The following is a 20,346-nucleotide window of genomic DNA, read 5'->3' on the forward strand; positions in this document are numbered from 1 at the left end:
TTTCCCCGCAGAAAAATAATTACACAAACGTTGTGTAACCACATAATGGTTGTATAAACATTTTAGCTCAAACTCTGTTGTGTCTCAGAAATATCAGTTGTATCAAATCAAATCCCATTTTATTTGTCACATGCTCCGAATACAACAGGTGTAGATCTTACAGTGAGTCCTTAACCAACAATGCAGTTTAAAGAAAAAAATAAGTGTTAAACAAGTATTTACTAAATAAAGTGAACTAAACAATAAATAAATAAAACATTTAAGAAGAAAAAAATAAATGTCCTACCATTGTCACAACCATTGTGTCAAATATGTTTGTGCATCAGTTGTATGACTTGAGTGTATATGGGGCCATAGACTGAATCAACCCGAGTTGGTAGAGGTAGCCTGACGCTAGTGGAGGTAGTCTGATAATGTTAGAGTGGATTGTAGTAGAGGTAGCCTGATAGTGTTAGAGTGGATTGTAGTAGAGGTAGTCTGATAGTGTTAGAGTGGATTGTAGTAGAGGTAGTCTGATACTGTTAGAGTGGATTGAAGTAGAGGTAGCCTGATAGTGTTAGAGTGGATTGTATTAGAGGTAGCCTGATAGTGTTAGAGTGGATTGTAGTAGAGGTAGCCTGATAGTGTTAGAGTGGATTGTATTAGAGGTAGCCTGATAGTGGATTGTAGTAGAGGTAGCCTGATAGTGTTAGAGTGCATTGTAGTAGAGCAGCCTGATAGTGTTAGAGTGGATTGCAGTAGAGGTAGCCTGATAGAGGTAGCCTGAAAGTGTTAGAGTGGATTGTAGTAGAGGTAGCCTGATAGTGTTAGAGTGGATTGTAGTAGAGGTAGCCTGATAATGTTAGAGTGGATTGAAGTAGAGGTAGCCTGATGCTACTGGTAGAGTGGATTGTAGTAGAGGTAGCCTGATAGAGGTAGTCTGATAGTGTTAGAGTGGATTGTAGTAGAGGTAGTCTGATAGTGTTAGAGTGGATTGTAGTAGAGGTAGTCTGATAGTGTTAGAGTGGATTGTAGTAGAGGTAGTCTGATAGTGTTAGAGTGGATTGTAGTAGAGGTAGTCTGATAGTGTTAGAGTGGATTGTAGTAGAGGTAGTCTGATAGTGTTAGAGTGGATTGAAGTAGAGGTAGCCTGATAGTGTTAGAGTGGATTGTATTAGAGGTAGCCTGATAGTGTTAGAGTGGATTGTAGTAGAGGTAGCCTGATAGTGTTAGAGTGGATTGTATTAGAGGTAGCCTGATAGTGGATTGTAGTAGAGGTAGCCTGATAGTGTTAGAGTGCATTGTAGTAGAGGCAGCCTGATAGTGTTAGAGTGGATTGCAGTAGAGGTAGCCTGATAGAGGTAGCCTGAAAGTGTTAGAGTGGATTGTAGTAGAGGTAGCCTGATAGTGTTAGAGTGGATTGTAGTAGAGGTAGCCTGATAATGTTAGAGTGGATTGAAGTAGAGGTAGCCTGATGCTACTGGTAGAGTGGATTGTAGTAGAGGTAGCCTGATAGAGGTAGTCTGATAGTGTTAGAGTGGATTGTAGTAGAGGTAGTCTGATAGTGTTAGAGTGGATTGTAGTAGAGGTAGTCTGATAGTGTTAGAGTGGATTGTAGTAGAGGTAGTCTGATAGTGTTAGAGTGGATTGTAGTAGAGGTAGTCTGATAGTGTTAGAGTGGATTGTAGTAGAGGTAGTCTGATAGTGTTAGAGTGGATTGTAGTAGAGGCAGCCTGATAGTGTTAGAGTGGATTGAAGTAGAGGTAGCCTGAAAGTGTTAGAGTGGATTGTAGTACAGGTAGCCTGATAGTGTTAGAGTGGATTGTAGTAGAGGCAGCCTGATAGTGTTAGAGTGGATTGAAGTAGAGGTAGCCTGATAGTGGTAGAGTGGATTGTAGTAGAGGTAGCCTGATAGAGGTAGTCTGATAGTGTTAGAGTGGATTGAAGTAGAGGTAGTCTGATGCTAGTGTTAGAGTGGATTGTAGTAGAGGTAGCCTGATAGTGTTAGAGTGGATTGAAGTAGAGGTAGCCTGATGCTACTGGTAGAGTGGATTGGGAAGCCATATACATCCATAATGGAATGGATCAACTAGGGCCGGCAGTCATTCCCTCCCAGAGCTTCAGGGGCTGCATGCATTGGATTCAGCCAAGCCAATGATGAATTGGAGAGAGAAATCACTTGAGTGTGTATGTGTAGTATGTACGTGTAGTTTATCATTCAACCCCCTCTCCTCTACCTCTCCTCTGAGGACTCATGGACTTGCATTAGTCATTAACTCTCTGCTCCAACATAGATGTCCTGTAATGCTAAGTAGTCGCTGCGTTGCTCCTCATATTCCGTGCCTTGGCAAAGTCAAGTGATTTCTCTGTCTCTCGCACACACACACTGTACACACACTGTACACACACACATAGACACATACACACCACCATACGTTAATGATGTATGTACATCTCTGGCTTCCTGGGTGCCCTTGTTTCCTTCATTCATTAATCCTGAGTGAATGTAATACCAGAGTTACAGTATAGACTACCCATTATTACACCATAGTAAGTAAATCATTATTACACTGTAGTAAGTACATATATACTGCGTGATAATAATTGTCATGTATAATCTAGTATATTTGACCATAATGTTACAATGCAGACTGTTAAAATAAAGGTGCAGTTTGAACCCATCTATGGATTTCACATGACTGGGAATACAGATATACATCTGTTGGTCCCAGATACCTTTAAAAAACAAAACGTTAGGAGTGTGGATCAGAAAACCAGTAAGTAATCTGGTGTGACCACCATTTGCCTCATACAGTGCGACACATCTCCTGTCGTACCCGTCGATCCAGAGCATCCCAAACATGCTCAATGAGTGAGATGTCTGGTGAGTACGCATGCCATGGAAGAACTGGGAAATGTTCAGATTCCAGGAATTGTGTGCAGATCCTTGGCGACATGCGCTGTGCATTATCATGCTGAATCGAAGTGATGGCGGTGGAAGAATGGCACGACAACGGGCCTCAAGATCTCGTCACGGTATCTCTGTGCATTCAAATTGCCATTGTTAAAATGCAATTGTGTACGTTGTCCGTAGCTTATGCCTGCCCATACCGTTACCCGACCGCCACCATGGGGCACTCTGTTATCTTTTACTTCAGCTCATGAAACATGGGACCAAAACTTTACCTTCTGCATATATATTTTTGTTCAGTGTAGATCGGTGATATAAGTGTTAGGTTCAGATCAGATCACTGTGATTTGGTTAAGGACAAGAAGGACAACTGCTTGATGCATGTCTGCATGTATATAACAAACACAGATTGAATGGAAAATACCCATTGAAACGGGTACAGCATGCTCCTTCTGACACGACATTCAGTATAAACTGCTCTTCGTTCTCTGTTGACTAATCATTTTTAAATCAGCACAGGGACACAGCACTTTATATCACTTTAGTGTTGTGGAAGAACCTATTTCTGGACACATTATTCAGATCTCACAGCATGTGTCTCAAATGGCACCCTATTCACAACGTAGTGCACTACTTTAGACCTAGAACCACAGGGCTCTTCAAAAGTAGTCCACTATGTATGGAATAGGGTGACATTGGGCTCTGGTAAAAGTAGTGCACTATGTAGGAAATAGGGTGACATTGGGCTCTGGTAAAAGTAGTGCACTATGTAGGAAATAGGGTGACATTGGGCTCTGGTAAAAGTAGTGCACTATGTAGGGAATAGGGTGCCATTAGGACCAACCCCAGTGTGTGGAGGGAGGTAGGAGAGGCTGCCTAATATTTATTATGCTCTTCTTCTGGAGTTTAGACTGATCTACTGCACTGGATACACATGTAGCAACACACACACACACACACACACACACACACACACACACACACACACACACACACACCTGCTTCCTCGTTTAAGGTGTTTATGTAGTAATAGCTAATGGCAGTACATCTTAACAGTCTCAGTGGTTGTAATGGCAGTACATCTTAACAGTCTCAGTGGTTGTAATGGCAGTACATATTAACAGTCTCAGTGGTTGTAATGGCAGTACATCTTAACAGTCTCAGTGGTTGTAATGGCAGTACATCTTAACAGTCTCAGTGGTTGTAATGGCAGTACATCTTAACAGTCTCAGTGGTTGTAATGGCAGTACATCTTTACAGTCTCAGTGGTTGTAATGGCAGTATATCTTTACAGTCTCAGTGGTTGTAATGGCAGTACATCTTAACAGTCTCAGTGGTTGTAATGGCAGTACATCTTAACAGTCTCAGTGGTTGTAATGGCAGTACATCTTTACAGTCTCAGTGGTTGTAATGGCAGTACATCTTAACAGTCTCAGTGGTTGTAATGGCAGTACATCATTACAGTCTCAGTGGTTGTAATGGCAGTACATCTTAACAGTCTCAGTGGTTGTACAGCTCACTCATGTTAACAGTCTCAACAGTCTCAGTGGTTGTACAGCTCAGTTAACAGTCTCAGTGGTTGTAATGGCAGTACAGCTTAACAGTCTCAGTGGTTGTAATGGCAGTACATCTTAACAGTCTCAGTGGTTGTAATGGCAGTACAGCTTAACAGTATCAGTGGTTGTAATGGCAGTACATCTTAACAGTCTCAGTGGTTGTAATGGCAGTACATCTTAACAGTCTCAGTGGTTGTAATGGCAGTACAGCTTAACAGTCTCAGTGGTTGTAATGGCAGTACAGCTTAACAGTCTCAGTGGTTGTAATGGCAGTACAGTTTAACAGTCTCAGTGGTTGTAATGGCAGTACAGCTTAACAGTCTCAGTGGTTGTAATGGCAGTACATCTTAACAGTCTCAGTGGTTGTAATGGCAGTACATCTTAACAGTCTCAGTGGTTGTAATCGCAGTACATCTTAACAGTCTCAGTGGTTGTAATGGCAGTACATCTTAACAGTCTCAGTGGTTGTACAGCTCACATGTTAACAGTGTCAGTGGTTGTACAGCTCACATGTTAACTGGGGTGTTATTTTTAGGGCCCATTATGCTGTTTGTTCATTCACTGGTACCTGCCAATACCTCTAGTAGTGGTTCCCTCTTTTGACAGAGGATGAAGGAGAAATCATAATGCATTTCATTTTACCCTCATTTTCCATTGATGCCAGACTGACAGCAAACCCATTACTCTCCCTTATGTTGTGCTAGTTAAAAGAACCATGAAAATGACAGAGCTGCTCTCAAATGGCACCCTATTCCCTACATAGTGCACTAGTTTTGACCAGGGCTCGTGTCTAGGCTCTCTGTTTATGGAATGGCAGCAGAGTGTTTTTGCAAAACAGAGACTATGTCCCAAATGGCCCCCTATTCCCTACAAGCCCTATAGGCCCTGGTCAGAAGTAGTGCGCTATGTACAGATGGAGAGTCTTAATTTGACCAGGATTCTCACAGCAAAATAATCCTGCAGAAACAGGATTTGAACGTTTAGTCCATAATGTTGCTTGATCGGTGGTAAGACTTGTACTTGGCCAAACGTAGGCTACATAAAAGGTGTAATACTGTTAATATAACCGTGGGTTTTCAGTGAATTTATGTAAATGTATGTAAATCACAAAGCTTATCTGCGTTTCCTGCTGTGCAGGAACATTCTCAGTAATAAAAGAGTGATCAAATCAAGATCCTGCATCTGTACAGAATAGGGTTGCCATTTGGAACACAATCACAGTGTATTTGGAACCAACAGACAGTTATACTAGCTCCATTACTGAGCCCTCTCTCTCCTCTCAGCCTCCTCTTAGTCGCCTCTCTCCAAGTCTGCATAATTTTCATGCTTAAATGGATTTATTGTGAATACCGCATATTCTTATGAGGTTTCTCTTCCCTTGTTGTCCCTCTTTCTTCCTCTTGCTCTCTCTTCTGGTGTTTATTTCTCTCTCTCTCTTCCTCTTCCTCCTCCCCCCTCTCTCTCCTTTGTTTCTCCCAACCCTCTCTTTCTTTCTCCTCTCTCTTTTCTCTTTTTCTCTCTCTCCCCCTCTCTCGTTCTCCTGACCTCTCTCTCTCTCATCCCTCTACCTCCCTCCCTCCCTCCCTCCCTCCCTCTATCCCTCTACCTCCCTCCCTCCCTTCCTCCCTCTCTCCCTCTCTCTCCACAGATATGGGCTGCCTGTCGGTAGGAGTGGAGGGTCATGTATGATTGAAATAGCAGTAGATAATGGAACAGTGAAACGTCAGGAGGAATCCTTGTTCCAGCCCGTGTCCGAGGTAAACCCAGTTATCTGACTCAAGAGCTTCATGGCACCCTTTGTCCTATATAGTGGCCTCTATGGACCCTGGACTATACAAACATGCACTATACAAACATGAAGAACAGCTGCTCTTTCCATGACTTAGACTGACCAGGTGAATCCAGGTGAAAGCTATGATCCCTTATTGATGTCACTTGTTAAATCCACTTCAATCAGTGTAAATGAGAGGAGAGGACAGGTTAAAGAAGGCGTTTTAAGTGTTGAGACAATTGAGACATGGATTGTGTGTGTGCCATTCAGAGGGTGAATGGACAAGACTAACTATTTAAGTGTCTTTGAACGGGGTATGATAGTAGTAGGCAGGTGCACCGGTTTGTGTCAAGAACTGCAATGCTGCTGGGTTTTTCATGCTACACAGTTTCCTGTGTGTATCAATAATGTTTGGGGGGTACAACTAAATATTAAGGTGTTCTTAATGTTTGTACACTCAGTGTATATATCTATCTAACTGAAAATACCTCAGGTTATAACTCTGAAGCCTAACATGTCTAGCATGAATGATTTCAAACAAACTTGAGTTGCAATATTATTTTTTTGTAGCAAAACAATTATAGCTCACTTGTTATAGATGCATTATGCAGAAAGTGCTCCACCATTTCCTGGTTTGCTAAAATGTAAATAGTTCACCTGATTTGAGTTTATGTAACAAAACAAGCAAGTATTGTGTAGAGAATCATTGTACTAAACCGCTTTGAAATATCTTTTCCATAACCAAAAATATTGTATTTTCAGCTGTTTTGAAGCTGGTGTAAAAAAAAATGAAAGTAAAAGGCGCAAAAACTAAACTTAAGACCGGGGTGCATAGAAATAGAGCACATAGAACAGATCTATCTTGCTTTCAATGAGAATGACATATCTATGAATTTGGTCGGGTTGCCCAGAAAATGTACTTATTGCAGCTTTAAATTGACCGTTAAGGAGGATAAGTTGTCAGTTCACTGGATTCACATCCAGAAAACACCTGATTTGCATCCTAAATGGCACCCTATTCCCAAAAGAATGTACTACTTCCCATAGGGCTCTGGTCAAAAGTAGTGCACTAAAAGTAGTGCACTAAAAGTAGTGCACTATGTAGAAAATAGGGTTCCATTTGTGACGTAGGCACACTTTACCTTACCTGAAGATTTGTTTTGTTGATTACCATAGCAGGTCTTGTCTACACTGAGTATACCAGACATTAGGAACACCTTCCTAATATTGAGTTGCACCCCCCTCCCCCTTTTTGTCCTCGGAGCCTGGAATCTACAAGTTATCAAACGCTTTCCACAGGGATGCTGGCCCATGTTGGCTGGATGTCGTTTGACTGGTGTACCATTCTTGATACACACGGGAAACTGTTGAGTGTGAAAAACCCAGCAGCGCTTCGGTTCTTAACACAAACCGGTGCGCCTGGCCCCACCTACTATACCCCATTCACTGGCACTTACATTTGTTGTCTTGCCCATTCACCCTCTGAATGACACACATACACAATCCATGTCTCAATTGTCTCAAGGCTTAAAAATCATTCTTTAACCTGTCTCCTCCCCTTCATCTACACTAATTGAAGTGGATTTAACAAGAGACATAAATAAGGGATCATAGCTTTCACCTGGATTCAACTGGTCAGTCTGTTTTGTACAGTGTATATCATAACTGACTAAATGTCTGTAGTAATTTACATGGAACTGTGATGTAATGAAGTATACAGTGAAGCACATGGACTGTATATAGAAGACCAAACAGGCATTGCTGATAACCTGTGTGTGTGTGTGTGTGTGTGTGTGTGTGTGTGTGTGTGTGTGTGTGTGTGTGTGTGTGTGTGTGTGTGTGTGTGTGTGTGTGTGTGTGCGCGCACCCACATGTTCCCTGCTACCTTCCTACCTGCCTTTGAACATGTGCATACATTTGTCTTTGTGACATCCTTCCAGGTAGCGTTGGGGCCTATATTCCTGGGGGACATCCTCCCATAGGGATCAGCCTGCCAGCACCAGGGAGGTGACAGGTTTTGTAGGCTGTATCAGGGAGCTGCAGGTCAACAATAAGGACATCTACATAGCAGGAGAGGCACTGGGAGGGAGGAACATCCACAACTGTGACACACCTGTCTGTCAGCACCTGCCCTGCCGCAATGGAGGCACCTGTGTCAGGTAGGATATGACCATGTGGATATTTCAGTCGTCTTTAAAACAATATTAGTGTTTTGAAATACTGTCTCTGAGAGCTAAAAGTAAAAGACTGAATTAACCAGATCTATTTAATGTCACCTAATGGTCTTTAAAAAATGATCTTCCTACATTGATTAGTAGTAATGGACTCTTAATGAAGGTCCAGGTACATCAAGGTTAATGGTAATGTGAGGCTAGAGGGCCGGCCATATCGCAGTGTATTGATTCATACCATTCATACTATCAGCCATGTTTCAGTCCACTATCTTAACAGTCATACCATTCACACTATCAGCCATGTTTCAGTCCACTGTCTTAACAGTCTTAACATTCATATTATCAGCCATGTTTCAGTCCACTATCTTAACAGTAATATCATTAATACTATCAGGCATGTTTCAGTCCACTATCTTAACAGTAATACTATCAGCCATGTTTCAGTCCACTATCTTAACAGTCTTACCATTCATACTATCAGCCATGTTTCAGTCCACTATCTTAACAGTCTTACCATTCATTCTATCAGCCATGTTTCAGTCTACTGTCTTACCAGTCATACTATCAGCCATGTTTCAGTCCACTGTCTTACCAGTCATACTATCAGCCATGTTTCAGTCCACTGTCTTACCAGTCATACTATCAGCCATGTTTCAGTCCACTGTCTTACCAGTCATACTATCAGCCATGTTTCAGTCCACTATCTTAACAGTCTTACCACTCATACTATCAGCCATGTTTCAGTCCACTATCTTAACAGTCTTACCATTAATACTATCAGCCATGTTTCAGTCCACTATCTTAACAGTCTTACCATTCACCACTATCAGCCATGTTTCAGTCCACTGTCTTAACAGTAATACCATTAATACTATCAGCCATGTTTCAGTCCACTGTCTTAACAGTCTTACCATTCATACTATCAGCCATGTTTCAGTCCACTATCTTAACAGTCCATTAATACTATCAGCCATGTTTCAGTCCACTATCTTAACAGTAATACCATTAATACTATCAGCCATGTTTCAGCCCATGTTTAACAGTCATACCATTAATACTATCAACCACAGTCTTAACAGTAATACCATTAATACTATCGGCCATGTTTCAGTCCACTGTCTTAACAGTCTTACCATTCATACTATCAGCTATGTTTCAGTCCACTATCTTAACAGTAATACCATTAATACTATCAGCCATGTTTCAGTCCACTATCTTAACAGTCATACCATTAATACTATCAGCCATGTTTCAGTCCACAGTCTTAACAGTAATACCATTAATACTATCGGCCATGTTTCAGTCCACTGTCTTAACAGTCTTACCATTCATACTATCAGCCATGTTTCAGTCCACTGTCTTAACAGTCTTACCATTCATACTATCAGCCATGTTTCAGCCCACTATCTTAACAGTCTTACCATTCATACTATCAGCTATGTTTCAGTCCACTATCTTAACAGTAATACCATTAATACTATCAGCCATGTTTCAGTCCACTATCTTAACAGTCATACCATTAATACTATCAGCCATGTTTCAGTCCACAGTCTTAACAGTAATACCATTAATACTATCGGCCATGTTTCAGTCCACTGTCTTAACAGTCTTACCATTCATTCTATCAGCCATGTTTCAGTCCACTATCTTAATAACAGTCTTACCATTCATACTATCAGCCATGTTTCAGTCCACTATCTTAACAGTAATACCATTAATACTATCAGCAATGTTTCAGTCCACTATCTTAACAGTAATACCATTAATACTATCGGCCATGTTTCAGTCCACTATCTTAAGAGTCTTACCACTCATACTATCAGCCATGTTTCAGTCCACTATCTTAAGAGTCTTTGACCAGGATCCTAGCCTGGTAATTCAGTAAATAGCTAAGGTTATATTGAGTCTCTACCCTCTACACGCTGACATCGTTAATCAATTTTTTAAATATATTTTTGCTAATTGAATACTTAACACAAATGAACAAAATCAGGTTAATAATATTTTGTGGTCAGATCATCAAGGCTGCCATACGCAAAGCTCTGCCGTCAGTCAGCTTTGTTAATTATGAGTGTGAATTATATTCCAACACGGTGCCAAACCCTCTTGAACCCCATAGCTGGTGTAGGGTTATAGAGAGTTCACAGAGCAATCTTCATTCAGTCAATTGACCCGGGTGGCTCTGGCATAATACCAGATGGTTAAAGTATTGGCTGTGGGCATAATGGCTGGCGATTTGATTGCTTCCTGTCTTAATGTCATCGTTCTGTCTTCTACAGCCTGTCGACATTTGCATATTACTGAGATCTAATGATAGAATTGTGTTTTATCATAAATGTCTTCGGCTCAGCATCTTTGGATTCTACTTGTAATAAAAATCTCTATATAAAACATACATATATATAAATATATATATATTCTTATAGAATTTGAAAACATACAATCTACCTGCAGTGAATAATTATTATTATTATTAAGACTGAACATTGCACATTGTCTGTAGTTTATAAAAGAAACAACTCAAGGTCCTAGGAATAATCATTAGGCCGAATTCTCAATGAGGAACCAACAAAGACTATGTATACGTCCCAAATGGCAACCTATTCCCTACAAATGGCACCCTATGCCCATAGGTCTTTGGTCCAAAGTAGTGCACTATAAAAGGAAAAGGGTACCATTTGGAACTCAAGCCTATAATCAGACAATGCTGCAGCCTATAGTGATAATGTACAACGTTCCCTAAGGATACTTCAGAAAGAAAATGACTCATTAAAGAGTTGGTTGCAGAAACGTCTTTGAATTCTGGAGGACATATACATTCAAAAGAAGTGTAGGAGTTGAATTATAGATCAATTGGCTACTGTTTTAATAAGTTATTGTATGGGTATGTTCATTCTGTTTGTTGTGTTTTGAAATGTCCTAAATTCATGGAATCCACACAAAAGATAAGGGACCCTCGAATACATCCTTGAGGAAACTTATTGTAAACTGTTACCTTCTTTAATAAAGCAGCAGAAGAAGTCTTGTTAAAACTCTGCTTTGCTGGTGACTGGCTGGCTGCCTGGCTGGCTGGCTGCCTGACTGGCTGCCTGACTGGCTGGCTGGGTGGCTGGCTGCCTGGCTGGCTTCCTGACTGGCTAGCTGGCTGGCTGGCTAGCTGGCTGGCTGGTGGCTAGCTGGTGCCTGGCTGGTTGGCTGGCTGGCTGCCTGGCTGGCTAGCTGGCTGGCTGGTGGCTGCTGGCGCCTGGCTGGTTGGCTGGCTGGTGCCTCGCTGGCTGATGGCTGACTGGCTGGCTGTTGCCTGGCTGGCTGGTGGCTGGCTGGTGCCTGACTGGCTGGCTGGCTGGGGTGGAATGGCTACCAGATGTAGTGAAGGTGTGGATGGATAAGGGGATGTGGTAGGGTTGACACACACTTTAGTTCTTAATTGCTGTAATCAGAGGCTTGATTACATTAAATATGGGTGGTAACAAAAGGGTTTTCCCATTTTTACCTTCACGCAATCATTTGATTACAAAGTGTGTTTATGTTTAGTGATTGTTGTGAATATGTAAATCACATACACACATATCATATTATCTGTGTGTGAACCCACACACATGCACGTACACAAACACACCATTCCATACACACAAACTCACCCTTTTCACACACACAAACACACCCTTTTTCACACACACAAACACACCGTTCCACACACAAAACACACCGTTCCACACACACAAACACACCATTCCATACACACAAACTCACCCTGTTTCACACACACAAACACACCCTGCTTCACACACACAAACTCACCCTGTTCCACACACACAAATACATCGTTCCACACACAAGCACATCGTTCCACACACACAAACACACCCTGTTTCACACACACACAGCACACCAATTTGTTCCACACACAAGCACAAATGTTCCACACATAAAGGTCTCCTCTCCCATAGAAGGACAAGAACGTTACAGGAACCTCACAAACAAACACACTGCTATTCATTATTAAAGGCTACATATTTCATCTGTTGAGTAGCAGATTAACTACTGAATAATGGATTGGCCTGCACATGATATCTCTGTCAGATGAGCTCTCAGTAATCAAGTTGTGTGGTGCCCAATGTCATAACCTGAGTAAACCAATCATTAAAAACACCTTTCTAATATAGAGTTGCACCCCCCTACAGGGATGCTGACCCATGTTGACTCTGATGCTTCCCACAGTTGTATCAAGTTGGCTGGATGTCCTTTGGGTGGTGAACCATTCTTGATACAAACAGGAAACTGTTGAGTGTAAAAAGCCCAGTAGCATTGCAGTTCTTGACACACACCGGTGCGCCTGGCACCTACTACAACACCCCGTTCAAAGGCATTTCAATCTTTTGTCTTGTCCATCACCCTCTGAGTGGCACACATACACAATCCCATGTCTCAGTTGTCTCAAGGCTTCAAAATAAGTGCAAGTTGGTGTTTTAAATGCAGCTATTGATGGGATTTAGCTTTGTAGTCTATTGCCTTAGTCAGTTTGGCTTAATCACCTACTTATTGCAAACACTTTTGAGATAAAATGTACAAAGACAAGAAATATCCACCCAAAGGTTTTTACTTTGAATTCAGAATTGATTCAGAATGCAGTGTTCATTTCAATGATACATTCAGTTTCCTCATGAAACACAAACTGCACCCAACATTATAAAACTATACCATACATTCACTCCCTGAAACTTGTCAAATGGAGTCACTGCAAGGCATAGCTACCGAGGTCATGATCAAACTGGGTTAAGATGTTCTCCATATTTCACAGTGTTCTCCAACACACACACATTTGACAAGTAAAAAATAATAAGCTGTCAGTACCACGGGTGATTTTATAAAACATGTCAAATAACCCTGTTGAAACAAGCCCTGCTGAATCAAAGCAGGGAAATGTAAAGTGGAGGCGGACGGTTATAGCTGGTCATCAGGTTTTGTTCTCGGTTCAACAGAATCATGACCCATCCATCTGGCACGGTTTCCCGCTTCGGATTCTGCAGCTTTGACTCGCTGAAACTGCTACAGGGAAACTTTAGCTGCTTAGTTGGCCTTGGTCACCGTAACAGTGGTAACTTTACGTTTTGGCTGGGCATTGGGTCAAAAGATTAAGAACGCGTCTGTATGTAATACTGCCCAGCTAAAGCTCCAGGATGTTTATCGCTGGCCCTGCAGTGGTGGAATAAGACGCCAATATACACAACGTCATTCTGACCTCTAACCACATACTGTAAATGTAATGCCTTCCAGACAATCATGTGTTGTAAGATGCAGTTCAAGTAAATACTATTCAGCGCCATGCAGCACGTAAACAATCTAAAGTTCAGGCTGAAAGTAGTGCATGAAAACCACACAACACACCTAACAGATATTAACAACATCCTATAGGAAAATATACAACATCCTATAGGAAAATACACAACATCCTATAGGAAAATACACAACATCCTATTGGAAAATACACAACATCCTATAGGAAAATACACAACATCCTATAGGAAAATACACAACATCCTATAGGAAAATACACAACATCCTATAGGAAAATACACAGCATCCTATTGGAAAATACACAACATCCTATAAGAAAATATACAACATCCTATAGGAAAATATACAACATCCTGTAGGAAAATACACTACATCCTGTAGGAAAATATACAACATCCTATAGGAAAATACACAACATTTTATTGGAAAATACACTACATCCTATAAGAAAATATACAACATCCTATAGGAAAATACACAACATTTTATTGGAAAATACACTACATCCTGTAGGAAAATATACAACATCCTATTGGAAAATACACAACATCCTATAGGAAAATATACAACATCCTATAGGAAAATACACAACATCCTATTAGAAAATACACTACATCCTATAGGAAAATATACAACATCCTATAGGAAAATACACAACATCCTATAGGAAAATATACAACATCCTATTGGAAAATACACTACATCCTACTGAAAAATACACTACATCCTATAGGAAAATATACAACATCCTATAGGAAAATACACAACATCCTATAGGAAAATATACAACATCCTATTGGAAAATACACTACATCCTACTGAAAAATACACAACATCTTATTGGAAAATACACTACATCCTATAGGAAAATATACAACATCCTATAGGAAAATACACAACATCCTATTAGAAAATGCACATTTAACATTACATTTAAGTCATTTAGCAGACGCTCTTATCTAGAGCGACAACATCCTACTGAAAAATACACAACATTTTATTGGAAAATACACTACATCCTATAGGAAAATATACAACATCCTATAGGAAAATACACAACATCCTATTAGAAAATACACAAACATCCATTTAAGAAAATATACAACATCCTATTGGAAAATACACTACATCCTATAGGAAAATACACACCATCCTATTGGAAAATACACTACATCCTATAGGAAAATTATACAACATCCTATAGGAAAATATACAACATCCTATAGGAAAATATACAACATCCTATAGGAAAATACACAACATCCTATTGGAAAATACACTACATCCTATAGGAAAATATACAACATCCTATTGGAAAATACACAACATCCTATAGGAAAATATACAACATCCTATAGGAAAATACACAACATCCTATTAGAAAATACACTACATCCTATAGGAAAATATACAACATCCTATAGGAAAATACACAACATCCTATAGGAAAATATACAACATCCTATAGGAAAATACACAACATCCTATAGGAAAATATACAACATCCTATAGGAAAATACACAACATCCTATTAGAAAATACACTACATCCTATAGGAAAATATACAACATCCTATAGGAAAATACACAACATCCTATAGGAAAATATACAACATCCTATTGGAAAATACACTACATCCTACTGAAAAATACACAACATCTTATTGGAAAATACACTACATCCTATAGGAAAATATACAACATCCTATAGGAAAATACACAACATCCTATAGGAAAATATACAACATCCTATTGGAAAATACACTACATCCTATAGGAAAATATACAACATCCTATTGGAAAATACACTACATCCTACTGAAAAATACACAACATCTTATTGGAAAATACACTACATCCTATAGGAAAATATACAACATCCTATAGGAAAATACACAACATCCTATTAGAAAATACACATTTAACATTACATTTAAGTCATTTAGCAGACGCTCTTATCTAGAGCGACAACATCCTACTGAAAAATACACAACATTTTATTGGAAAATACACTACATCCTATAGGAAAATATACCACATCCTATAGGAAAATACACAACATCCTATAGGAAAATACACAACATCCTATAGGAAAATATACAACATCCTATTGGAAAATACACTACATCCTATAGGAAAATACACACCATCCTATTGGAAAATACACTACATCCTATAGGAAATTATACAACATCCTATAGGAAATTATACAACATCCTATAGGAAAATATACAACATCCTATAGGAAAATACACAACATCCTATTGGAAAATACACTACATCCTATAGGAAAATATACAACATCCTATTGGAAAATACACAACATCCTATTGGAAAATACACAACATTCTATGTGAAAATGCATAAAATTATATTGGAAAATACACAACATCCTATAGGAAAATACACAACATCTTATTGGAAACACACAACATCCTATTGGAAGATACACAACCCCCATATATAGACAAATGGCTTGGGTGAGGTCTACTACATTATCCTGTCTGTCTGTCTACATAATCAATCACCACAATCATTGTATTAATGACAAATAACCACCATGGCAGCATTTCACAGAGTGTATTGGACTACAGTCATCATCTGACATGTCTTTAGATCTGAGCCTTACAACTGCCACTTCATTAGTAGAGGTTGACTCCCTAATGGGACCCTATTCCCTGCCAGACCCCTGGTCAAAAGTAGTGCACTATACATGTAATAGGGTGCCATTTGGGACGCAGACAGAGCCGAATGTCCGATATAATAAGGTCATCATGGTATTGAGGTTTGGCAGACATCTGCTTATCTTAGAGAGATACGCTATCTTTGTCTTCTTACAGACATTTTCCATGAAATAGCTGTGTGCTATAACAGTCACCACTTTTCTGGGACGGCTTTCCACTAGATGTTGGAACATTGCTGCGGGGACTTGCTTCCATTCAGCCCATTCAGAGCATTAGAGGGGGCGGGCACTGATGTTGGGCGATTAGGCCTCACTCGCAGTCAGTGTTCCAATTCATCCCAAAGGTGTTTGATGGGGTTGAAGTAAGGGCTCTGTGCAGGCCAGTCAAGTTCTTCCCCCACCGATCTTGACAAACCATTTCGGTATGGACCTTGCTTTGTGCACGTGGGCATTCTCATGCTGAAACAGGAAAGGACCTTCCCCAAACATTTGCCACATAGTTGGAAGCACGGAATTGTCTAGAGTGTCATTGTATGCTGTAGCATAAAGATTTCACTTAACCCCAGACCATTATTCCTCATCCACCAAACTTTACAGTTGGCACTATGCATTGGGGCAGGTAGCGTTCTCTTGGCATCCGCCAAACCCAGATTCGTCCGTCGGACTGCCAGATGGTGAAGCGTGATTCATCACCCCAGAGAATAGGATTCCACTGCTCCAGAGTCCAATGGCGGCAAACTTTACACCACTCCAGCCGACGCTTGGCATTGCGTGTGGTGATGTTAGACTTGTGTGTAGGTGCTCCGCCATGGAACCCCACTTCATCAAGCTCCCGATCAGTCCTTGTGGTGACGTTGCTTCCAGAGACAGTTTGGAACTCGGTAGTGAGTGTTCCGACCGAAGACAGACCATTTTTACGCGCTAATCATTTTAGCACTCGCGATCCCGTTCTGTGAGCTTGTGTGGGCTACCACCTCACGGCTGAGCCGTTGTTGCTCCTAGACGTTTCCACTTACAATAACAGCACTTATAGGTGACTGAGGCAGCTATATCAGAGCAGAAATTTGACGAACTGACTTATTGGAAAGGTGGCATCTTATGACGGTGCCACATTGAAAGTGACTGAGCTCTTCGGTAAAGCCATTCTACTGACAATGTTTGTCTATGGAGATTGCATGGCTTGATTTTATACACCTGTTAGCAACGGGTGTGACTGAAATAGCCAAATCCATACATTCGAAGGGGTGTCCACTTACTTTTGTGTATATATAGTGTATTTTGTATACAAATCCAACATGCCCCTGTTAAAGTAGACTATGTACTGTATATTACACTGAACACATTTTAACACAGACATAAGTGTTCATCATGTGGCAGTTTGTAGATAACAGGTCAGACATACCATCATGTGGTAGTTTGTAGATAACAGGTCAGACATACCATCATGTGGCAGTTTGTAGATAACAGGTCAGACATACCATCATGTGGTAGTTTGTAGATAACAGGTCAGACATACCATCATGTGGCAGTTTGTAGATAACAGGTCAGACATACCATCATGTGGTAGTTTGTAGATAACAGGTCAGACATACCATCATGTGGCAGTTTGTAGATAACAGGTCAGACATACCATCATGTGGTAGTTTGTAGATAACAGGTCAGACATACCATCATGTGGCAGTTTGTAGATAACAGGTCAGACATACCATCATGTGGCAGTTTGTAGATAACAGGTCAGACATACCATCATGTGGCAGTTTGTAGATAACAGGTCAGACATACCATCATGTGGCAGTTTTTAGATAACAGGTCATACCATCATGTGGTCAGGTCAGACATACCATCATGTGGCAGTTTGTAGATAACAGGTCAGACATACCATCATGTGGTAGTTTGTAGATAACAGGTCAGACATACCATGTGGTAGTTTGTAGATAACAGGTCAGACATAACATCATGTGGTAGTTTGTAGATAACAGGTCAGACATACCATCATGTGGTAGTTTGTAGATAACAGGTCAGACATACCATCATGTAGATAACAGGTCAGACATACCATCATGTGGCAGTTTGTAGATAACAGGTCAGACATACCATCATGTGGTAGTTTGTAGATAACAGGTCAGACATACCATCATGTGGCAGTTTGTAGATAACAGGTCAGACATACATCATGTGGTAGTTTGTAGATAACAGGTCAGACATACCATCATGTGGCAGTTTGTAGATATATCAGGTCAGACATACCATCATGTGGTAGTTTGTAGATAACAGGTCAGACATACCATCATGTGGCAGTTTGTAGATAACAGGTCAGACATACCATCATGTGGTAGTTTGTAGATAACAGGTCAGACATACCATCATGTGGTAGTTTGTAGATAACAGGTCAGACATACCATCATGTGGTAGTTTGTAGATAACAGGTCAGACATACCATCATGTGGCAGTTTGTAGATAACAGGTCAGACATACCATCATGTGGTAGTTTGTAGATAACAGGTCAGACATACCATCATGTGGCAGTTTGTAGATAACAGGTCAGACATACCATCATGTGGCAGTTTGTAGATAACAGGTCAGACATACCATCATGTGGTAGTTTGTAGATAACAGGTCAGACATACCATCATGTGTTTGCAGTTTGTAGATAACAGGTCAGACATACCATCATGTGGCAGTTTGTAGATAACAGGTCAGACATACCATCATGTGGCAGTTTGTAGATAACAGGTCAGACATACCATCATGTGGCAGTTTGTAGATAACAGGTCAGACATACCATCATGTGGTAGTTTGTAGATAACAGGTCAGACATACCATCATGTGGCAGTTTGTAGATAACAGGTCAGACATACCATCATGTGGCAGTTTGTAGATAACAGGTCAGACATACCATCATGTGGCAGTTTGTAGATAACAGGTCAGACATACCATCATGTGGTAGTTTGTAGATAACAGGTCAGACATACCATCATGTGGTAGTTTGTAGATAACAGGTCAGACATACCATCATGTGGTAGTTTGTAGATAACAGGTCAGACATACCATCATGTGGTAGTTTGTAGATAACAGGTCAGACATAACATAATGTGGTAGTTTGTAGATAACAGTTCAGACATACCATCATGTGGCAGTTTGTAGATAACAGGTCAGACATACCATCATGTGGCAGTTTGTAGATAACAGGTCAGACATACCATCATGTGGTAGTTTGTAGATAACAGGTCAGACATACCATCATGTGGCAGTTTGTAGATAACAGGTCAGACATACCATCATGTGGCAGTTTGTAGATAACAGGTCAGACATACCATCATGTGGTAGTTTGTAGATAACAGGTCAGACATACCATCATGTGGCAGTTTGTAGATAACAGGTCAGACATACCATCATGTGGCAGTTTGTAGATAACAGGTCAGACATACCATCATGTGGCAGTTTGTAGATAACAGGTCAGACATACCATCATGTGGCAGTTTGTAGATAACAGGTCAGACATACCATCATGTGGCAGTTTGTAGATAACAGGTCAGACATACCATCATGTGGTAGTTTGTAGATAACAGGTCAGACATACCATCATGTGGCAGTTTGTAGATAACAGGTCAGACATACCATCATGTGGCAGTTTGTAGATAACAGGTCAGACATACCATCATGTGGTAGTTTGTAGATAACAGGTCAGACATACCATCATGTGGCAGTTTGTAGATAACAGGTCAGACATACCATCATGTGGCAGTTTGTAGATAACAGGTCAGACATACCATCATGTGGCAGTTTGTGATAACAGGTCAGTTCATGTAGTTTGTAGATAACAGGTCAGACATACCATCATGTGGCAGTTTGTAGATAACAGGTCAGACATACCATCATGTGGCAGTTTGTAGATAACAGGTCAGACATACCATCATGTGGCAGTTTGTAGATAACAGGTCAGACATACCATCATGTGGCAGTTTGTAGATAACA

General features: G+C 40.5%; 1 protein-coding gene across 1 annotated transcript in view; it reads left to right on the forward strand.

Annotated features, from left to right (window-relative positions):
* LOC115115037 (protein eyes shut homolog) overlaps window positions 1-20,346 on the forward strand; it is a 51,957-nt gene that overhangs the window by 2,032 nt on the left and 29,579 nt on the right. The window contains exon 2 of the mRNA XM_065016169.1: window positions 8,162-8,376. Within this exon, the coding sequence (XP_064872241.1) occupies window positions 8,162-8,376 (215 nt within the window). The remainder of the gene's footprint in view (window positions 1-8,161; window positions 8,377-20,346) is intronic.

This window comes from Oncorhynchus nerka, unplaced genomic scaffold (assembly GCF_034236695.1).
Source record: "Oncorhynchus nerka isolate Pitt River unplaced genomic scaffold, Oner_Uvic_2.0 unplaced_scaffold_1103, whole genome shotgun sequence".
Taxonomy (NCBI): domain Eukaryota; kingdom Metazoa; phylum Chordata; class Actinopteri; order Salmoniformes; family Salmonidae; genus Oncorhynchus; species Oncorhynchus nerka.